The sequence below is a fragment of the Oncorhynchus gorbuscha genome, linkage group LG26 (assembly GCF_021184085.1).
Source record: "Oncorhynchus gorbuscha isolate QuinsamMale2020 ecotype Even-year linkage group LG26, OgorEven_v1.0, whole genome shotgun sequence".
Lineage (NCBI taxonomy): Eukaryota > Metazoa > Chordata > Actinopteri > Salmoniformes > Salmonidae > Oncorhynchus > Oncorhynchus gorbuscha.
This window is the reverse complement of record NC_060198.1, coordinates 34,314,284-34,332,149: the sequence shown is the minus strand read 5'-3', so window position 1 is coordinate 34,332,149 and position 17,866 is coordinate 34,314,284. Positions and strand designations below refer to the sequence as shown.

The 17,866-nt window shown below is 43.2% G+C and overlaps 1 protein-coding gene and 1 pseudogene across 1 annotated transcript; one reads left to right on the top strand and one right to left on the bottom strand.

The window, feature by feature from the left end:
* Positions 1-309: 309 nt before the first annotated feature.
* Positions 310-3,479, top strand: LOC124016296 (annotated as a pseudogene).
* On the bottom strand, positions 2,630-11,414 carry LOC124016297 (ER lumen protein-retaining receptor 3). Its single transcript, XM_046331842.1, has 5 exons — positions 11,000-11,414; positions 4,934-5,034; positions 4,684-4,842; positions 3,882-4,134; positions 2,630-3,783 (listed from the first exon to the last, which is right to left on the bottom strand). The coding sequence occupies exons 1-5, from the start codon at positions 11,088-11,090 to the stop codon at positions 3,740-3,742; spliced, it is 648 nt and encodes a 215-aa protein (XP_046187798.1). The 5' UTR covers positions 11,091-11,414; the 3' UTR covers positions 2,630-3,739.
* Positions 11,415-17,866: the final 6,452 nt, after the last annotated feature.

Here is a 17,866-nt window from a genome sequence, read left to right as displayed (position 1 = left end):
TTGACCTTGCGCTTTGAGGTGCGTGAGCTTCCTGTTTAAAGCTTGCTCTGTACCCCACTATGATCTCACATAAATTAAGCGATGTGATTTTGGTTTGTCTGCAAGTAATAATAGTTTTGTCAGACCAAGAAATAAACACGTCAGGACAAAGCTGTCCCAGTTTATATGACGTCCCACACTTTCCGAATTCACCCTATATGCGAATATCAAAATGTGGCGCATAAACGGCAAATTGACAGTGTAGGATCAAAGAACTGACCACAGGTAGGTGTACAGTGTCAGTTGGTCAGCGCAGACTGTCTGGTCGCGTGTGCGCATTATCACAATGACATCATGGTCTGACTCTGCAGCATTGCATCGTAGATAGGGCATGTAAACGGGTGAAAAGAAAAAGGACATGGATACAAATATATTTAATTTCTCAATAAAAAAGACTATCATAAGAATAAGGAAGCGCTGGTAATATACGCAAGTAACGCAACCGAAGACAGGACCCTCTTATTCCAGTGCATATTAAGGTATTCCACGGAGAATCCATAGCTCCGCCGTGTTCGCCATGGCTAACTCATGTGGGACAGTGGAGATGGCGTCATTGGAATGTGCTGCCTCGAATCTGGGTGAGAGACTATTGAAACAGTAATAGGCTACTGTTGTTGTTGCTAGCAGGTAGATTTTCCATTGCGCATCGAAAAAGATGGCATTTGTATAGCTTCTTTTTTTTTACAGCTTCCACCGAAAATGAACAGCATCACTCAGAAATCTGTAATGTAGGCTAACTACATTTCTCAGCCCCCAACCATTATAAATATAATCGACCTGCATATTATATAGGTGATCATAGGAAAACAGAAGGCCTATGTCAGATAGTAATTTCAAGGTAGGTTACACTTTTAGATTGCTTAGGTCAGTATAAATGACTGTAATTTGTGTCACAGCATGTGAAGCATCACCGGAGCCTGACAGTGGGGCGCTGAGGATGGTACTGGTGGGGAAGACAGGCGCAGGGAGAAGCTCTTCTGGTAACACCATCCTCGGGAGGCAGGCATTCCGGGTGGACATCTCTTCATGTTCTGTAACTGGTCAGTGTGACAGACAGAGTGGAACTGTGGCTGGGAGGAACCTCACTGTGGTCGACACCCCAGGGTTCTTCGACACGCGCCTCTCCCCTCAGGAGGTGACGGCTGAGGCAGGACGCTGTGTGGTGCTGTCCGCCCCTGGCCCCCACTCCTTCCTGGTGACCCTTCAGCCTGGCAGGTTCACTCAGGAGGAGTTGGATGCCCTGGAGTGGGTCAAGGCCACTTTTGGACCAGGAGCCCTCAGATACACAGTAGTACTGTTCACCTGGGGTGACCAGCTTCAGGGAAAAAGCATGGAAGACTTCCTGAAGGAGAGCCAAGAGCTCCAGGAGTTTGTGAGTAGATGTCAGGGGGCTACCATGTCTTCAACAACAGCAACAAGATAACAGACTGCACTCAGGTCACAGAGCTCCTGGAGAAGATAGACAAGATGGTGGCGCAGAACGGAGGTGGCTGTTACACCAACCTGATGTACCATGAGGCAGAGAGAGCCATCAGAGAAGTGCAGGAAGGAATTCTGGGAGAGAGAAGGATGACTCCATTGAAGCAGGAGGAGGATGGGGTGAAGACAGGGCCAGAGCCTCAGGGACCGGAGGCAGAGAGAATGAGAAGGAGGGAAGAGGAGGAGAGGAGAAGAGAGGAAGAGGCAGCCAGAAAGAAGGCAGAGAAGTTGTTCTGGTGTGAGCTGGTGTCTGCCCTGGGGAAGGGGGCGGCAGAGGGAGCTGGAGTAACAAGCAAAGGGAAAGGGAAAGCAGTGAAAAAGGTTAAGGCGATAGAGAGGGCAGCAGCTTTGGCTACCACACCGCTGTCAATCACATCAGCTGCCAAAGTGGTGGGAGGAGCTGTGAGAGAGGGAAGTAAAGTGCTTTACAAACACCGCAAAACTCTCCTACACTGACGGGGACATTTAATATCCACTATTATTCACTGTATGGTGCTGGGTTATCAGGTAGAAGATGAGGGTCTTAAATAACCCGTATATTTTTTTCTGTCTCTGAAGTGCAAATTCGTTTCACACACTTATTTATCACTCAACTGTGTTCCCTGAAAAATCCTCACAATGACTTCATAAGGTAGGCTTGCTAAAGAGCCCCGATGCACTTTCTTCCATTGACAGTCATAGTTGATGAAGCTATTAATGCACTAACACATGGAGGTAAATGATCAGAAAGTGAATAAGAGTTGACAGTTGAGGAAGTGATTCTATTTGACCAGGTTGTCATAGTGCCACGGGAGTAAACAGGCATTCATTATTGAATACTCAATAGAAAAGTAAGTGTGCTGTGAATTTTTGAATGGTGTGAATCAATTGTGTGTGTGGTTTTGAGTGGTGTGAATCACTTGTGTGTGTGTGGTTTTGAGTGGTGTGAATCACTTGTGTGTGTGTGTGGTTTTGAGTGGTGTGAATCACTTGTGTGTGTGTGTGGTTTTGAGTGGTGGGAATCACTTGTGTGTGTGGTTTTGAGTGGTGTGGATCACTAGTGTGAGTATGCAGGAGTAAACATCCTGGTGTGATGAAACAATTGAAAGTAATCAACACGAAGAACCTGATGAACCAGTAAAGATACATTTTACTGACCTGATTTACAAATGATGAAGGTTCTTTGTATTAAAATGTTGATGATTACAACATGGGCACCACAGTTGTAAAAGTTTGGCACACATATACACATTTAGTAGTACCAAGACACTTAGTGTAAGTACCTTTCCATTTTGTTGAAGCATTAATCTGCCTTTGCCATTGTAATCCTGGTCCCAAAATGCTGTCAATAAATGTTGAGATATGAATGAACTCTAGTTAGTGAGAAATAACTCATCAAATACAAAATATATTTTGTTTGAACTGTGACATCACACTAATGTGTATTGGTTCTGCTTAATGAAATGCAATAATATTAAAGGAATGGAAATGACTGGTAAAAATCAAAGTACAGAATACAACGTATTTAAGAAGAACCTTGGTTCAGTCAAGAAGTGGACGGATATAAGAGTTACATACATGACAGTGGGTTCTGTATGGCATCTCCATGGACTTATTATCAGAAAGGGAAGAACATAGCACAACTCTTGACACGGATGGCAAATATCACCCAGAGCAGCTTAAATACAAGTCTCCCAATGAACTCTGCTTGGTGAAACAATGGAAGCCTTGAAGGTTGGTCACTGTTATATGTAGAAATTGTGAAAAGACAGGAAAGCAGAACAAATGTCTCACATATATACAATGTTTACACCATTCTGATGTAATAAGACATTCAATATGCCATTAACTAGAAAAGGAAAAATAAGGAACAAACTCCATTGGACTAATTCAAGCGGGACAATATTTGTCTCCATGAAAAATAAAAAGTATAATAAAAATAAAAAATCCCACAGTATTCAATTTACTCAATTCCCATTAACATTCAGTTCCACACACTCATGCACAAAAACATAGGACAATCGTTCTTTGGTCATTTTAGTCTAGGAAAAAGCACACCAACAAACACACCAGGTACCAACATCACGACGGTTGCCCTCTGGGTACAGTATATACCCCCCAGGGTATACAGGGGGTACTGTGACACTGCAGACTGTAGTCCATTACTAAGTATGATTGGTGGGCAGAGGTGCTTTCAGTTACTAAACTGCTTAACTGTCACTTAAAACAGCACTGACTCTCTTTAGATGGGCATGGGCAGGGACATCTTTCCACTTCCTCTGAGCACTGGAGAGGGACAAAGGCAAAGAGGGAAAGGGAAATGGGATGAAATATGTACTAGAAATACAATACAAAGTCAAAATCCCTCCCTGGCTCATACTTACCCCTGGTAACGTAAAGGTAGAAGAAGTCACAGTAGAAAATCGTCTGCACCACACCGGACACCACAGCAATCTGGTCAAAGAAGCCCTCGGTGTGGTAACGCCACACCCAGTTGGCCAGGTACAGGGCTCGGTAGAGACCCAGGAAGAACAGGTAGTGGGTGGTGATGGACTCTGCCTCGCCGGTCTTGGTGATCATGAAGAGCTGGGGCAAGATGGCCACCGACTCCAAGTAGATGGAGAAGGTCCACAGGATCTGTGCACCAAAGATATGCATTCAATCAAGTATGAGATCTGACATGCTCATGTACCAACACATCAAGTATGAGGTCTGACCTGCTCATGTACAAACACATCAAGTATGATGTGCTGTTAAACCATCTCCTCATGCTTAGGGTCATGTATAAAAATCCCAGTTGGCCATTATTTTGGCAATCATGCCTAGAGGAGCTCTCAATGACTTGAGTAGAGGCTTCACAAAGGGGGGTTTAAAGGGTGTGTGTGTGTGTCTCAGTCACCAGATCGCAACACAATTGAACACTTATGAGAGATTCTGAAGCGGCGCCTGAGAATCATTTTCCACCACCATCGACAAAACACCAAATGGAAGAAATGATTGTGGAAGAATGGTGTCGCATTCCTCCAATAGAGTTCCAGACACTTGTAGAATCTATGCCAAGGCGCATTTAAGCAGTTCTGGCGGCTCGTGGTGGCCCAACGCCCTGTTAAGACACTTTATGTTGGTGTTTCCTTTTTTTTGGCAGTTACCTGTATGTTCAGTATGTATTGAACCTGGCACATTTACCTCCAAGGGGGCAAATGCATAGTTTTCCAGGAAGGAAAGCCCAGCCACAGGCACAAGCAGGAACTCAACACGGAATGAGTCACTCTCTGAGTCGAAGGTGCTCCTGAAGCGCATGTAGATCAGGTACACAGTGGCATATGCCAAAGCCAGGAACACCACCTGAGCACACAAGACAGAGGGAAGGAGTTTAGGTTAGAACACAACTCATTGATTGGCTGGCTTCTTTGTAGGATACTATTGTCTACCTCACCTTCATAACTGTGTTGTAGATGGAGATTACGCTCGTGAACAGGTCCAAGTATCTTGTAGTGAAGACTAATGCAAAAAGCACCTGAGACTTCCCAGAAATACCTACAGAAACAAACAACAGTCATTAATCTCACCTATGGGGCAGCAGGTAGCCTAGTGGTTAGAGCGTTGAGCCAGTAACTGAAAGGTTGCTAGATGACAAGGTAAAAAAATCTGTTGTTCTGCCCCTGAACAAGGCAGTTAACCCACTGTTCCTAGGCTGTCAATGTAAATAAGAATTTGTTCTTAATTGACTTGCCTAGTTAAATAAAATGTAATAAAAAAATATGCAACAATTTCATTTCATGACCTGGGAATGGCAAAACATCATCTATGCGGATATCTGAGGTAGAAATCACGGACTACAAGAAGAAACCCAGTCAATCACGGACTACAAGAAGAAACCCAGCCCAGTCACGGACCAGGATGTCTTGCTCCCAGGCAGACTAAATAACTTTTTGCCCGCTTTGAGGACAATACAGTGCCACTGACACGGCCTGCAACGAAAACATGCGGTCTCTCCTTCACTGCAGCCGAGGTGAGTAAGACATTTAAACGTGTTAACCCTCGCAAGGCTGCAGGCCCAGACGGCATCCCCAGCCGCGCCCTCAGAGCATGCGCAGACCAGCTGGCCGGTGTGTTTACGGACATATTCAATCAATCCCTATACCAGTCTGCTGTTCCCACATGCTTCAAGAGGGCCACCATTGTTCCTGTTCCCAAGAAAGCTAAGGTAACTGAGCTAAACGACTACCGCCCGTAGCACTCACTTCCGTCATCATGAAGTGCTTTGAGAGACTAGTCAAGGACCATATCACCTCCACCCTACCTGACACCCTAGACCAGGGGTGTCAAAGTCAAATGGACGGAGGGCCAAATAAAAAATTTAGCTACAAGCCGAGGGCCGGACTGTTCGAATGTTCATTGAAAAATTTTTAAATGACGCATATAGTCTAGTGAACCTAATTGAACCTACTGAAAACCTAACAAATATATTCCAATATGATCAGATAAATAAAGCAATATTTTCTTATGGCTCTGTCAGTAATCTTTAATTTTCAACAGACACAAAAGACAAATTTCCTTTATATAAAAATCCCCATAACATGAACATTAAATGAAAGAAACCGGTATTCAAGGCACCATCAGTAGCCTATATTTTCTATTTTAGCAAAAGTGGGCTAAATTTACTTCAAAGAAAAAAACAATAATAGCAATTTTCTATCATCCACTCAACTGAAATATTTTTAAAATATAATTGGATTGAAATACAATAAAATAAAGTGCAAAAATCTATTAATCAAAAACAACACTTTGTTTAAGGAGAAGTAACATGCAGTGAAAACAAATATTAAACTTTAACTTTTAAACTTGAACTGAGTAAAAACTCTAAATATGTGATTGCACAGTAATGTTCACTTGTTTGAGGTTGAGGGTGATACTTGGTGGTGTCCCATCTTTTCCACAAGTTCATCAATGTTCGGGGTAAGGCTCTGAGCTGAGGAAATCCTCAGAATTGAGTGGAGGTGTTCAGCAGTAAGTCGACTTCTGTGTGATGTTTTGTTCAAGTTCATCAAAGAAAACAGTTGTTCACACAGGTATGTGCTGCCAAACATAGACAACGTTTGAGCAGCCTGGATGCGCAGCTGGGGCATTGTGTCGGGGAGGAAACGGGCGAACTCCGCAGCACCCACTGCCGCATATTTTGCCCTCAGTGCATCATTGCATTGGAGGTCAATCAACTCCATTTGGAGGTTTGGTGGTGAGCTTTCCACGTCAACAGCAAATGGGTTACCGAGCAGTTCCAACCTGCTTTTTGTGCTTCAAAGTCAGCAAATCGGCGTCGAAAGTCAGCGGCAAGCATACCTATTTTATCATCCAACTGTGCGCTCGGGAACGCACTGGTAGAGAGCTTCTCTTTCATGGTCTGGCAGCTGGGAAAGTGGCTCAAATTTTCTTTCCGCATCTGCGTCTCCCACAGAGTCAGTTTGGTTTTAAATGCCTTCACTGTACTGTACATATCAGAGATGACACGATCCCGACCCTGCAGCTGCAAGTTCATTGCATTCAGATGACTCGTAATGTCACACAGAAAAGCCATTTCACACAGAAACATTTCGTCTCGGAGTTGTGTTGTGTCTTTCCCTTTGCTGTCCAAGAACAGACAAATCTCCTCACGAAGCTCGAAACATCTTTGAAGCACCTTTCCCTGGCTTAGCCATCGCACCTCTGTGTGATAAGGCAAATCACCATGCTCCGTTTCTAACTCCGTCAGAAATGCCTTGAACTGGCGGTGATTCAAACCTTTGGCTCTGATAAAGTTAACTGTGCGCGTGATGATGCTCATTACATGCTCCATTTTCAAGGCTTTACCGCACAACGCTTCCTGGTGTATGATACAATGATAAGCTGTCAGCTCACCTGTCGCGTTTTCCTCTTGCATCTTTTCCCGTATCTTCTCCACCAGTCCGCTCCTGTGTCCACACATCGCAGGTGCTCCGTCGGTTGTCAAACCCACGAGTTTTTCCCAAGGCAGCTCCATCTCATTTACACATCTTGACACCTCTTCATACAAATCATGCCCCGTAGTTGTGCCATGCATAGGACGTAAAGCCAAAAACTCCTCTGTCACGCTTAGGCTGGAGTCCACTCCGCGGATGAAAATTGACAACTGGGCAATGTCAGAAATGTCGGTGCTCTCATCCACAGCCAAGGAATATGCAATGAAATCTTTTCCCTTTTTCACAAGCTGCTCTTTTAGATTGATGGACAACTGGTCTACTCTCTCGGCAATGGTGTTTCTGCTCAGACTCACATTTAAAAAGAGTTGCCTTTTTTCTGGGCAAACTTCGTCACAAACTTTAATCATGCAGTTTTTGATGAAATCCCCCTCCGTAAATGGCCGGGCTGATTTAGCGATCTCTTCTGCCAAAATAAATCTGGCCTTGACAGCAGCCTGGCCTTGTGATTTGGCTTTTTTGAACAGAGCCTGTCGAGATTTGAGGCCTCGTTTTAATTCCTCTGCCTTTTGTAGCCTTTGTTCCATGTCCATATTCTTGTTTTTGTCCGCGTGTTTCGTTTCATAATGTCGTCTCAGATTATACTCTTTCAGTACCGCCACACTTTCTCCACACAGAAGACACACAGGTTTTCCAGCTACCTCCGTGAACAAATACTCCGACTCCCACCTTGTTTGAAACCCCCGGTTCTCAGTGTCCACCTTCCGTTTTGCCATTTTTGATGGGTATCTGAAAGTTAATTTTACTGTGATGCTGACAACTGCTGTGCCAATAAATATTGAAATGAAGCAGCCTACTGCTCGGTGCGTCACCGTTGCATTGTGGGAAATGTAGTATTGGTGCGTGTAAAAGATCTGCGGGCTGCCGGCTTGCTGCGGTCTGCGGGCCGGTTCTAATAACAAATCAAGATCATCCCAGGGGCCGTAAAAAACCTTCTCGCGGGCCGGATGTGGCCCGCGGGCCTTGACTCTGACATATGTGCCCTAGACCCACTCCAATTTGCTTACCGCCCAAATAGGTCCACAGACGATGCAATCTCAACCACACTGCACACTGCCCTAACCCACCTGGACAAGAGGAATACCTATGTGAGAATGCTGTTCATCGACTACAGCTCGGCATTCAACACCATAGTACCCTCCAAGCTCATCATCAAGCTCGAGACCCTGGGTCTCGACCCCGCCCTGTGCAACTGGGTACTGGACTTCCTGACGGGCCGCCCCCAGGTGGTGAGGGTAGGCAACAACATCTCCTCCCCGCTGATCCTCAACACGTGGGCCCCACAAGGGTGCGTTCTGAGCCCTCTCCTGTACACCCTGTTCACCCACGACTGCGTGGCCACGCACGCCTCCAACTCAATCATCAAGTTTGCGGACGACACAACAGTGGTAGGCTTGATTACCAACAACGACGAGACGGCCTACAGGGAGGAGGTGAGGGCCCTCAGAGTGTGGTGTCAGGAAAATAACCTCACACTCAACGTCAACAAAACTAAGGAGATGATTGTGGACTTCAGGAAACAGCAGAGGGAACACCCCCCTATCCACATCGATGGAACAGTAGTGGAGAGGGTAGCTAGTTTTAAGTTCCTCGGCATACACATCACAGACAAACTGAATTGGTCCACTCACACTGACAGCGTCGTGAAGAAGGCGCAGCAGCGCCTCTTCAACCTCAGGAGGCTGAAGAAATTTGGCTTGTCACCAAAAGCACTCACAAACTTCTACAGATGCACAATCGAGAGCATCCTGGCGGGCTGTATCACCGCCTGGTACGGCAACTGCTCCGCCCTCAACCGTAAGGCTCTCCAGAGGGTAGTGAGGACTGCACAACGCATCACCGGGGGCAAACTACCTGCCCTCCAGGACACCTACACCACCCGATGTTACAGGAAGGCCACAAAGATCATCAAGGACATCAACCACCCGAACCACTGCCTGTTCACCCCGCTATCATCCAGAAGGCGAGGTCAGTACAGGTGCATCAAAGCTGGGACCGAGAGACTGAAAAACAGCTTCTATCTCAAGGCCATCAGACTGTTAAACAGCCACCACTAACATTGAGTGGCTGCTGCCAACACACTGTCATTGACACTGACCCAACTCCAGCCACTTTAATAATGGGAATTGATGGGAAATTATGTAAATATATCACTAGCCACTTTAAACAATGCTACCTTATATAATGTTACTTACCCTACATTATTCATCTCATATGCATATGTATATACTGTACTCTACATCATCGACTGCATCCTTATGTAATACATGTATCACTAGCCACTTTAACTATGCCACTTTGTTTACTTTGTCTACACACTCATCTCATATGTATATACTGTACTCGATACCATCTACTGTATGCTGCTCTGTACCATCACTCATTCATATATCCTTATGTACATATTCCTTATCCCCTTACACTGTGTATAAGACAGTAGTTTTGGAATTGTTAGTTAGATTACTTGTTGGTTATCACTGCATTTTCGGAACTAGAAGCACAAGCATTTCGCTACACTCGCATTAACATCTGCTAACCATGTGTATGTGACAAATAAAATTTGATTTGATTTGATTTGAAAGCTATGACGACCCTCCCACTCTGTCTGCAGTATTCTCTCTTTGTTCTTGTTTCCTTATTAGGATGCCGGTGGGCGGAGTTGGGAGGGTCGTCATCTACATGGGAAACACCTGGGCCCGGTGTGTCCCAGGATAAATACACCACTTCCCCATTCATGGAAGAGACTCTCTCCATGCAGACAACTGTATAGATTTTTGTTGTGTATCTTGGTGGCTTTTGGTTGTTTGCTTTGGCACATTTCAACACCCTGCATTATCACATTCATGCATGCAAAACACTCACGTACACTACTGATTACACACACCATTGTATATTGTACTTAGTTTACTTTATTTAATAAATATATGTTTTGTTACTCCTTATCTCCACGTTGTCTCCCTTTCGTTACGGGCTTTGAGTCGGTTCGCGACAAAAGGAGACCAGGGTGCGACCACCAAAGCAAATATGGTTAGACTGAACTCTTTGCCACGTAACATTCTTGTGCGTCGAAGTGGACTAGTCAAATTGATTTACTCTCTAACCACAACATATTGCAATGTAATGTAACCAATTATAACCGAGGAGCGTTGTTACAATGTTGCAACAAAGTAACAAAATAACTGTTGAGTGCTCCACGAGTGCTACATGATGTGAGCGTTGCAGACCAGTACTAGGAGTGTGAGGTCAACTTCCCAATTGAGATGGACACATGGATTCCTTTTCACTGTGCCTGGCTACCACGGATGTTATTTTTTTCTGAGAAATTAACTATGCCTATTTAGCGAACAAGAACAAGGAGCAGCGGGAGAATTCAGTTTGAGTCGTCAGGCAATGTGTCCCCAAGTTTGTTAAACAGAGTTTAGGCCAATGAATGAGCAAGTCAATAAATCATTAACAGCAAGACTTCCCTGTAAACAACTGCATAGCAAATAATCCCACTGTCAACATACCGGCACAGGATTTGGACCTCCGTATCTTCATAAATAGAATGATGATAGCAACGAGATGTGACACGTCACCGGCTAGACGGAAGATATTCATAGTGCTGTTTTGGTATTCCAAAAAGAAAGAGTCGAAATATTGGTACAAATCTGTAAGAATGAGGCCTCCAAGTAGTCTTCAGGCGAAGTCAAAACAATAACGTATGTAAAATGAGACTCCCCTAAAAGAAATAACTCCAATGTTCCCAAATGTTATGTCCTCTTGTTCTTTGGAAATCACTATAAATGCTCATAAACGTTCATTATAGATATTCTGCATAGGGATTCCTCTGCAGCACTTTCCGCAAAGGGCTGGGAAAGTTGGTCAGACCTGTAGCGGTGACGTGGCTGCCAGTTTCTGCAAAATCCGTATTGCCTCTGGAGCTCAAATTACAGACAGACTGGGGCGTGAAAGCCTGAGCATGTCACTGGAGTGGGCTGTCATTAAAGACATAGTCCGTATATGACCTTCTTCAACAGCAGATGGAGACAAATAGCAGTAAGTGAACAGTTCATTTTACAGGACTATCTCTCGATATAAAACGAAATTATGATGTAGTATTGGTTGTGGCCAATAACTCCATCATTATCCATCCCCATAGACGCATGATTGTAGGCCTAAATGCTTGGGAAATTCATGTTTACATCAGGTACCCCGTCTGCTTCAATGAAAGTAGTTCATTCAATGAAAGTAGTTCATACTTTAAAGTGTTGGCTGCGGTTACCATTATGTTTTTGGCTTAATAGTCTTGTTCACCAGTTAAGAAGAAGCCTGGCATATAGTTTAACCTACTGTGTCCTAACTAGGGTTGCAAAGGGTCTGAAACAGGGTAAATTTCAAGATTTCTTTCCAAAATTTTCCATGGGAATTTAGCTTAAATTCATCAAAAAAGTTAGCTTATAACAGAACCTTTTTTTTTGTGGGATACACATAAGGCAATTCCAGGTCCTGTGGCATTTTTTGGTTAAACAATCCCTAATAAAATGGAATTGCAACCCTCTGCATGCACAGTGTATTCTTCCATCACATGTGCAGTGTATTCTTCCATCACATGTACAGCTGATTCTCAAGATCTTGCACACTAATGAGATGCTATTGAGCCCACACAACTACACTGTCTGAGCCAAGGACTACATGCTTTCTGGTAAGTTTTCATTACAATAATGGGTGAGGTGAATATATTTTATGACATACATGATTTTTTTGTTAACTAGTAAGTAGTAGCCTACAGCAAAGTGTGTTTAAATCATGTTTAACTTGTGAACTATTTTTGCTAGTTATTTTTTTCTTCCATGTGGGGTTTAGCTTGCTAACTGAGGAGTGTTATTTCACCTGTTTCCATACATGTTTCATTTTAAAACATTTATCTTAAAAAGGAGTTGTTTAATCTAACTGATTTTCTAATATTTACAGGAAAATGCCACGGGCACTATCTGATGTGTGGAGACATTTCACTGCAGCTAATGTAGAAGGGAAAGTTGTGTATATTTGCAAATACTGTGCCAAATCATATGTGAAGAATGCAACAAAGATGCAGAAACATCTGGCCAAGTGCATAAAGTTCCCTCAGCTCTCACAACAAGCAACCTCTGACAAAAGTCCCTCTACTTCTATTCGAGGTGACAATTGTGAATCAGACACCTTATCGATAGCAACAGCTCATGGTCCTCCTGGAATCCAAAGTTTTTTTGACTCAATGGAGGAACGTGTCAGAGAAATGCTGATGAATGTCTTGTTCGAGCTGTGTACACAACTGGTTCACCTCTGATGCTCACAGGCAATGTGTATTGGAAGAGATTTCTGAATGTTCTTTGCCAAGCATACCCCCCCCAACCAGACATGCTTTATCTACTCATTTGCAGGATGCAGAGTTCAACAGAGTTCAAGTGAAGGTCAAGCAAATCAAAGATAAAGCAGACTGTATTGCAATCATCTCTGATGGGTGGTCGAATGTTCTTGGGCAAGGAATAATTAACTACATCATCTCCAAACCTCAACCAGTATTCTACAAGAGCACAGACAGAAGGGACAAGAGACACACCGGTTTCTACATTGCAGATGAGCTGAAGGCAGTCATCAATGACCTTAGACAACAGAAGGTATTTGCACTGGTGACAGACAATGCTGCGAACATGAAAGCTGCTTGGTCTAAAGTGGAGGAGTCCTACCCTCACATTACATCCATTGGCTGTGCTGCTCATGCATTGAATCTGTTCCTCAAGGACATTATGGCACTGAAAACAATGGATACACTACAAGAGAGCCAAGGAAATGGTTAGGTATTTGAAGAGTCACCAAGTTATAGCAGCAATCTACCTCACCAAGCAAAGTGAGAAGAATAAGAGCACCACATTGAAGCTGCCGAGCAACACCCGTTGGGGTGGTGTTGTCATCATGTTTGATAGTCTCCTGGAGGGGAAGGAGTCTCCAAGAAATGGCCATATCACAGTCTGCCTATACGGACAGCCCCATCAAGAGGATCCTCCAGGATGATGTATTTTGGGAGAGAGTGGTAAGCAGCCTGAAACTCCTGAAACCTGTAGCCATTGCACAGATTGAGGGAGACTATGGCATCCTGTCTGATATTCAGACTCTGCTTGCAGATGTATGAGAAGAAATCCGTATTGCCCTGCCCACTTCACTGTTTCTCCAAGCAGAGGAAACTGCAGTTCTGAAATACATCAAAAAGTGTGAAGACAGAAGTCTGAAGTCTGAAGACAGAAGCCTGAAGCCCATACACACCAGAGCGTACATGTTGGACCACAAATATGCTGGCAAGAGCATCCTGTCTGGTGCAGAGATCAACAAGGCCTATGGTGCCATCTCTACCGTGTCTCGCCACCTTGGCTTGATGAGGGCAAGGTTCTTGGCAGTCTGGTGAAGCACACTTCCAAGCAAGGGCTTTGGGATGGAGATGCAATATGGCAGTCGTGCCAACATATCTCATCAGCCACCTGGTGGAAGGTACTTTGTGGATTTGAGGCGCTTTCCCCTGTTGCCTCTACCATCCTCCAAATCATATCAATATCAGCCATCTCAGAGCGCAACTGGTCCTTGTTTGGGAACACACACACCAAAGCACGCAACAGGCTGACCAATACAAGGGTTGAAAAATTGATGGCCATCTGGGCAAATTTGAGGCTTTTTGAGCCTGACAACGAGCCATCCTCAACAGGGTTGGAAAGTAACAGTGAAGATGAGGCCTCAGAGTCTGATGTTCAAGAGGTGGACATTGAGGATGTTCAGGGAGAAGACATGGAAGCCTGGGAGGAAGACAACCAAAGCTTTAGTTTCTAGACTATCAATGTTGAAAACGTTTTTGGGAGATGCGATGGATCATTGTGGATCCTTCAATATTCCCTTTCTTTTGTTGTTCAGTGAAATCATCCCATGTGCAGAGTCAACTCATTTAATTAAAGTTCAATTCGTAACGATTTTTTTTCTATTGGAAGGTTTTAATCATTAGCAATTATGTCTACTTATGATAAGGTGAAAGGTTTATGTTTCTGTCTCCATATGATATGGTAAATATATCCAATGCAAAAAAAAAACATCTACATTTAAATGGTATCAATATTAATTAGCATATATTTCCATTAATTTCCATACATTCCTGCTGATTCCCGTTAATTCCCACGGAAGTTTCCACCTCTGAATATTTCCCAAAATGTGCAACCTTAGTCCTAACCCATGCCACATACACTAAAAGTATGTGGACACCTCTTCAAATAAGTGGATTCAGCTATTTCAGCTACAAATCAAATCACATTTTTGGATTCGGCTATGTCAGCTACACACGTTGCTGACAGGTGTATAAAGTCAAGCACACAACCATGCACAGTCCATTGACAGATATTGGCAGTAGAATGGCCTTACTGAATAGCACAGTGACTTTCAACGTGGAACCATCATAGGAAGCCACCATTCCAACAAGTCAGTTTGTTACATGTATTCCCTGTTAGAGCTGCCCCGGTCAACTGTTATTGCTGTTATTGTGAAGTGGGAACTTCTAGGAGCAGAACGGGACCGCCAAGTGCTGAATCACGTAGTATGTAAAAATTGTCCGTCCTCGCCTGCAACACTCACTACCGAGTTCCAAACAAGGAGCTCAATGAAATGGGTTTCCGTGGTCGAACAGCCGCACACAAGCCTAATATTATCACAGCAATGCAGAGCGTCGGCTGGAGTGGTGTAAAGCTCAGCGCCATTGGACTCTGGAGCAATGGATGGAGCATGGAGTGATGAATCACACTTCACTATCTGGCAGTCCGACGGACAAATCTGGGTTTGGCGGATGCCAGGAGAACGCTACCTGCCTCAATGCATAGTGACAACTGTAACGTTTGGTGGAGGAGGAATAATGGTCTGGGGCTGTTCTTCATGGTTTGGGCTAGTCCTCTCAGTTCCAGTGAAGGGAGATATTAACGCTACAGCATACAGTGACATTCTAGATGTTTCTGTGCTTCAAACTTTGTGGCAACAACCTTTCCTGTTTCAGCACGACTAAGCCCCCATGCATAAAGTGAGGTCCCTACAGAAATGGTTTGTCATGGACGAACTTGACTGGCCTTGTTCAATTTCTATACAAAACACACGGTTTGCAGAGTCCTGACAATGTTTCACCTTTTCTTTTGAGCTTACAACTGTTTATGACACATAATGACAAGTGAGAGCTCATCATTTTGTTTCCATGTTTTGTGTAGTGCTTTGAACTACTCACTATCTCCACCTCCCTGGTTCAACTCTTCATCCCTCTATATTTATCTCCTCCACCTCCCTGCCTACCCTACAATCCTCTTAAATATCTGAATCATCGTCAAAACTAATCACCACCCTCTTCTTGCTTGGCACCCCTCACCCTCCCTTCCTGGTCCCCTGCGCCTAAATTATTGTTCCTGTGTCCAGCAGTGTGATCATAATCCACTCCCTCTGTCTCTCCGTCTGTCGCAAGTCATTGCCCTCCATCGTTCCCCTGTACCGAGTGGAAAAACTTCTCCTGAGGATCTCGTTGCTAAGTACTGAAGTAATAGCAGAGCAAAAACATGTCTGTCCGTTTCAAAGGGACAATTGTGAGTGTATAGTTAGTTGTGTGTTCTAGGGTCTATATCGTCATATAGGCAGTATTCTTCAATGACATTACTTATTTGCCAAATATGTTGCTCTGGTATTACTGAGTTATTACCTCATTATGTTTGTTGTAAAGATAGACATTGAGCATACAGTATATGACCTGTTCATAAACAACGGTCCTATTACAAGTATGAAGGGATCAACATTAGAGATAATATAAAGGTATATGAAGGGATCAACATTAGAGATAATATAAAGGTATATGAAGGGATCAACATTAGAGATAATATAAAGGTATATGAAGGGATCAACATTAGAGATAATATAAAGGTATATGAAGGGATCAACATTAGAGATAATAGAAAGGTATATGAAGGGGTCAACATTAGAGATAATATAAAGGTATATGAAAGGATCAACATCAGAGATAATATAAAGGTATATGAAGGGGTCAACATTAGAGATAATATAAAGGTATATGAAGGGGTCAACATTAGAGAGAATATAAAAGTATATTAAAAGATTAACATCAGAGATAATATAAAGGTATATGAAGGGGTCAACATTAGAGATAATATAAAGGTATATGAAAGGATCAACATCAGAGATAATATAAAGGTATATGAAGGGGTCAACATTAGATATAATATAAAGGTATATGAAAGGATCAACATCAGAGATAATATAAAGGTATATGAAGGGGTCAACATTAGAGATAATATAAAGGTATATGAAGGGGTCAACATTAGAGAGAATATAAAAGTATATTAAAAGATTAACATCAGAGATAATATAAAGGTATATGAAGGGGTCAACATTAGAGAGAATATAAAAGTATATTAAAAGATTAACATCAGAGATAATATAAAGGTATATGAAAAGATCAATGTTAGATATAATATGAAGGGATGAACATTAGAGATAATATAAAAGTACATGAAAAGATCAACATAAGAGATAATATAAAGGTATATCTAATGCTAATCTAAAAATAAAAAATAAAAACCACTTTAAATTGATTTAGATGTGACTTTTTTCACCATTATACACCTATCATGGTCTCTGGCTGCCAGGAGGACAGTATAAAGGGTCAGACAGACAGGCTACAGTAGAATCTGAGTAGAAGATGACCACAAGATGACTCCTCTGTGTGTGTATTATTAGCCAGTAATCAGCCCTGGGTGTCAGATTAGTCCCCATAACCTTTTGATAGGCACACCTTCCTTCATTACAGTGTACAGGTCAGCTGAGTCACTGGCCAGCTACATGTCATGAGGAATATTTTGTATCTGGATTTCATTAACACATCTCAAATGCTCATACTATAGTACCTTTTCTCCAAGCTCCTTTCGCCCCGCAACATCCATTCTCCATCTCCCCTCAGCCACTCGTCAGCCTCTTCTTGGTACCTATCTCAGTCCACCCCCCCCACTACTCTTCTATGAGCCTGTCATATGGACAGATATACTCCCACCTTCCTATTGAGGAGGAGAGCGCATTGAAAAGAAGCCCCCTCTGCTCTGTAATTTAGGAGCAGAGAAAAGGGAGAGCGAAGATTGTAAAAGGAAATGGTTTCCATAGAAACAATTGTGCTCCATCCATACCTAAGATCAAGAATACTGCACTGGCATACGTTCTGGGTTGTTTCCATTTAGGTTAATTATCTGCCATTTATTTTCAATATAACATCAAAAACATGTCAAGTTATGATGAGAGTTCAGTGCAACTTCAGATTTCACACGGACCATTAGGTCACATCTACGGAT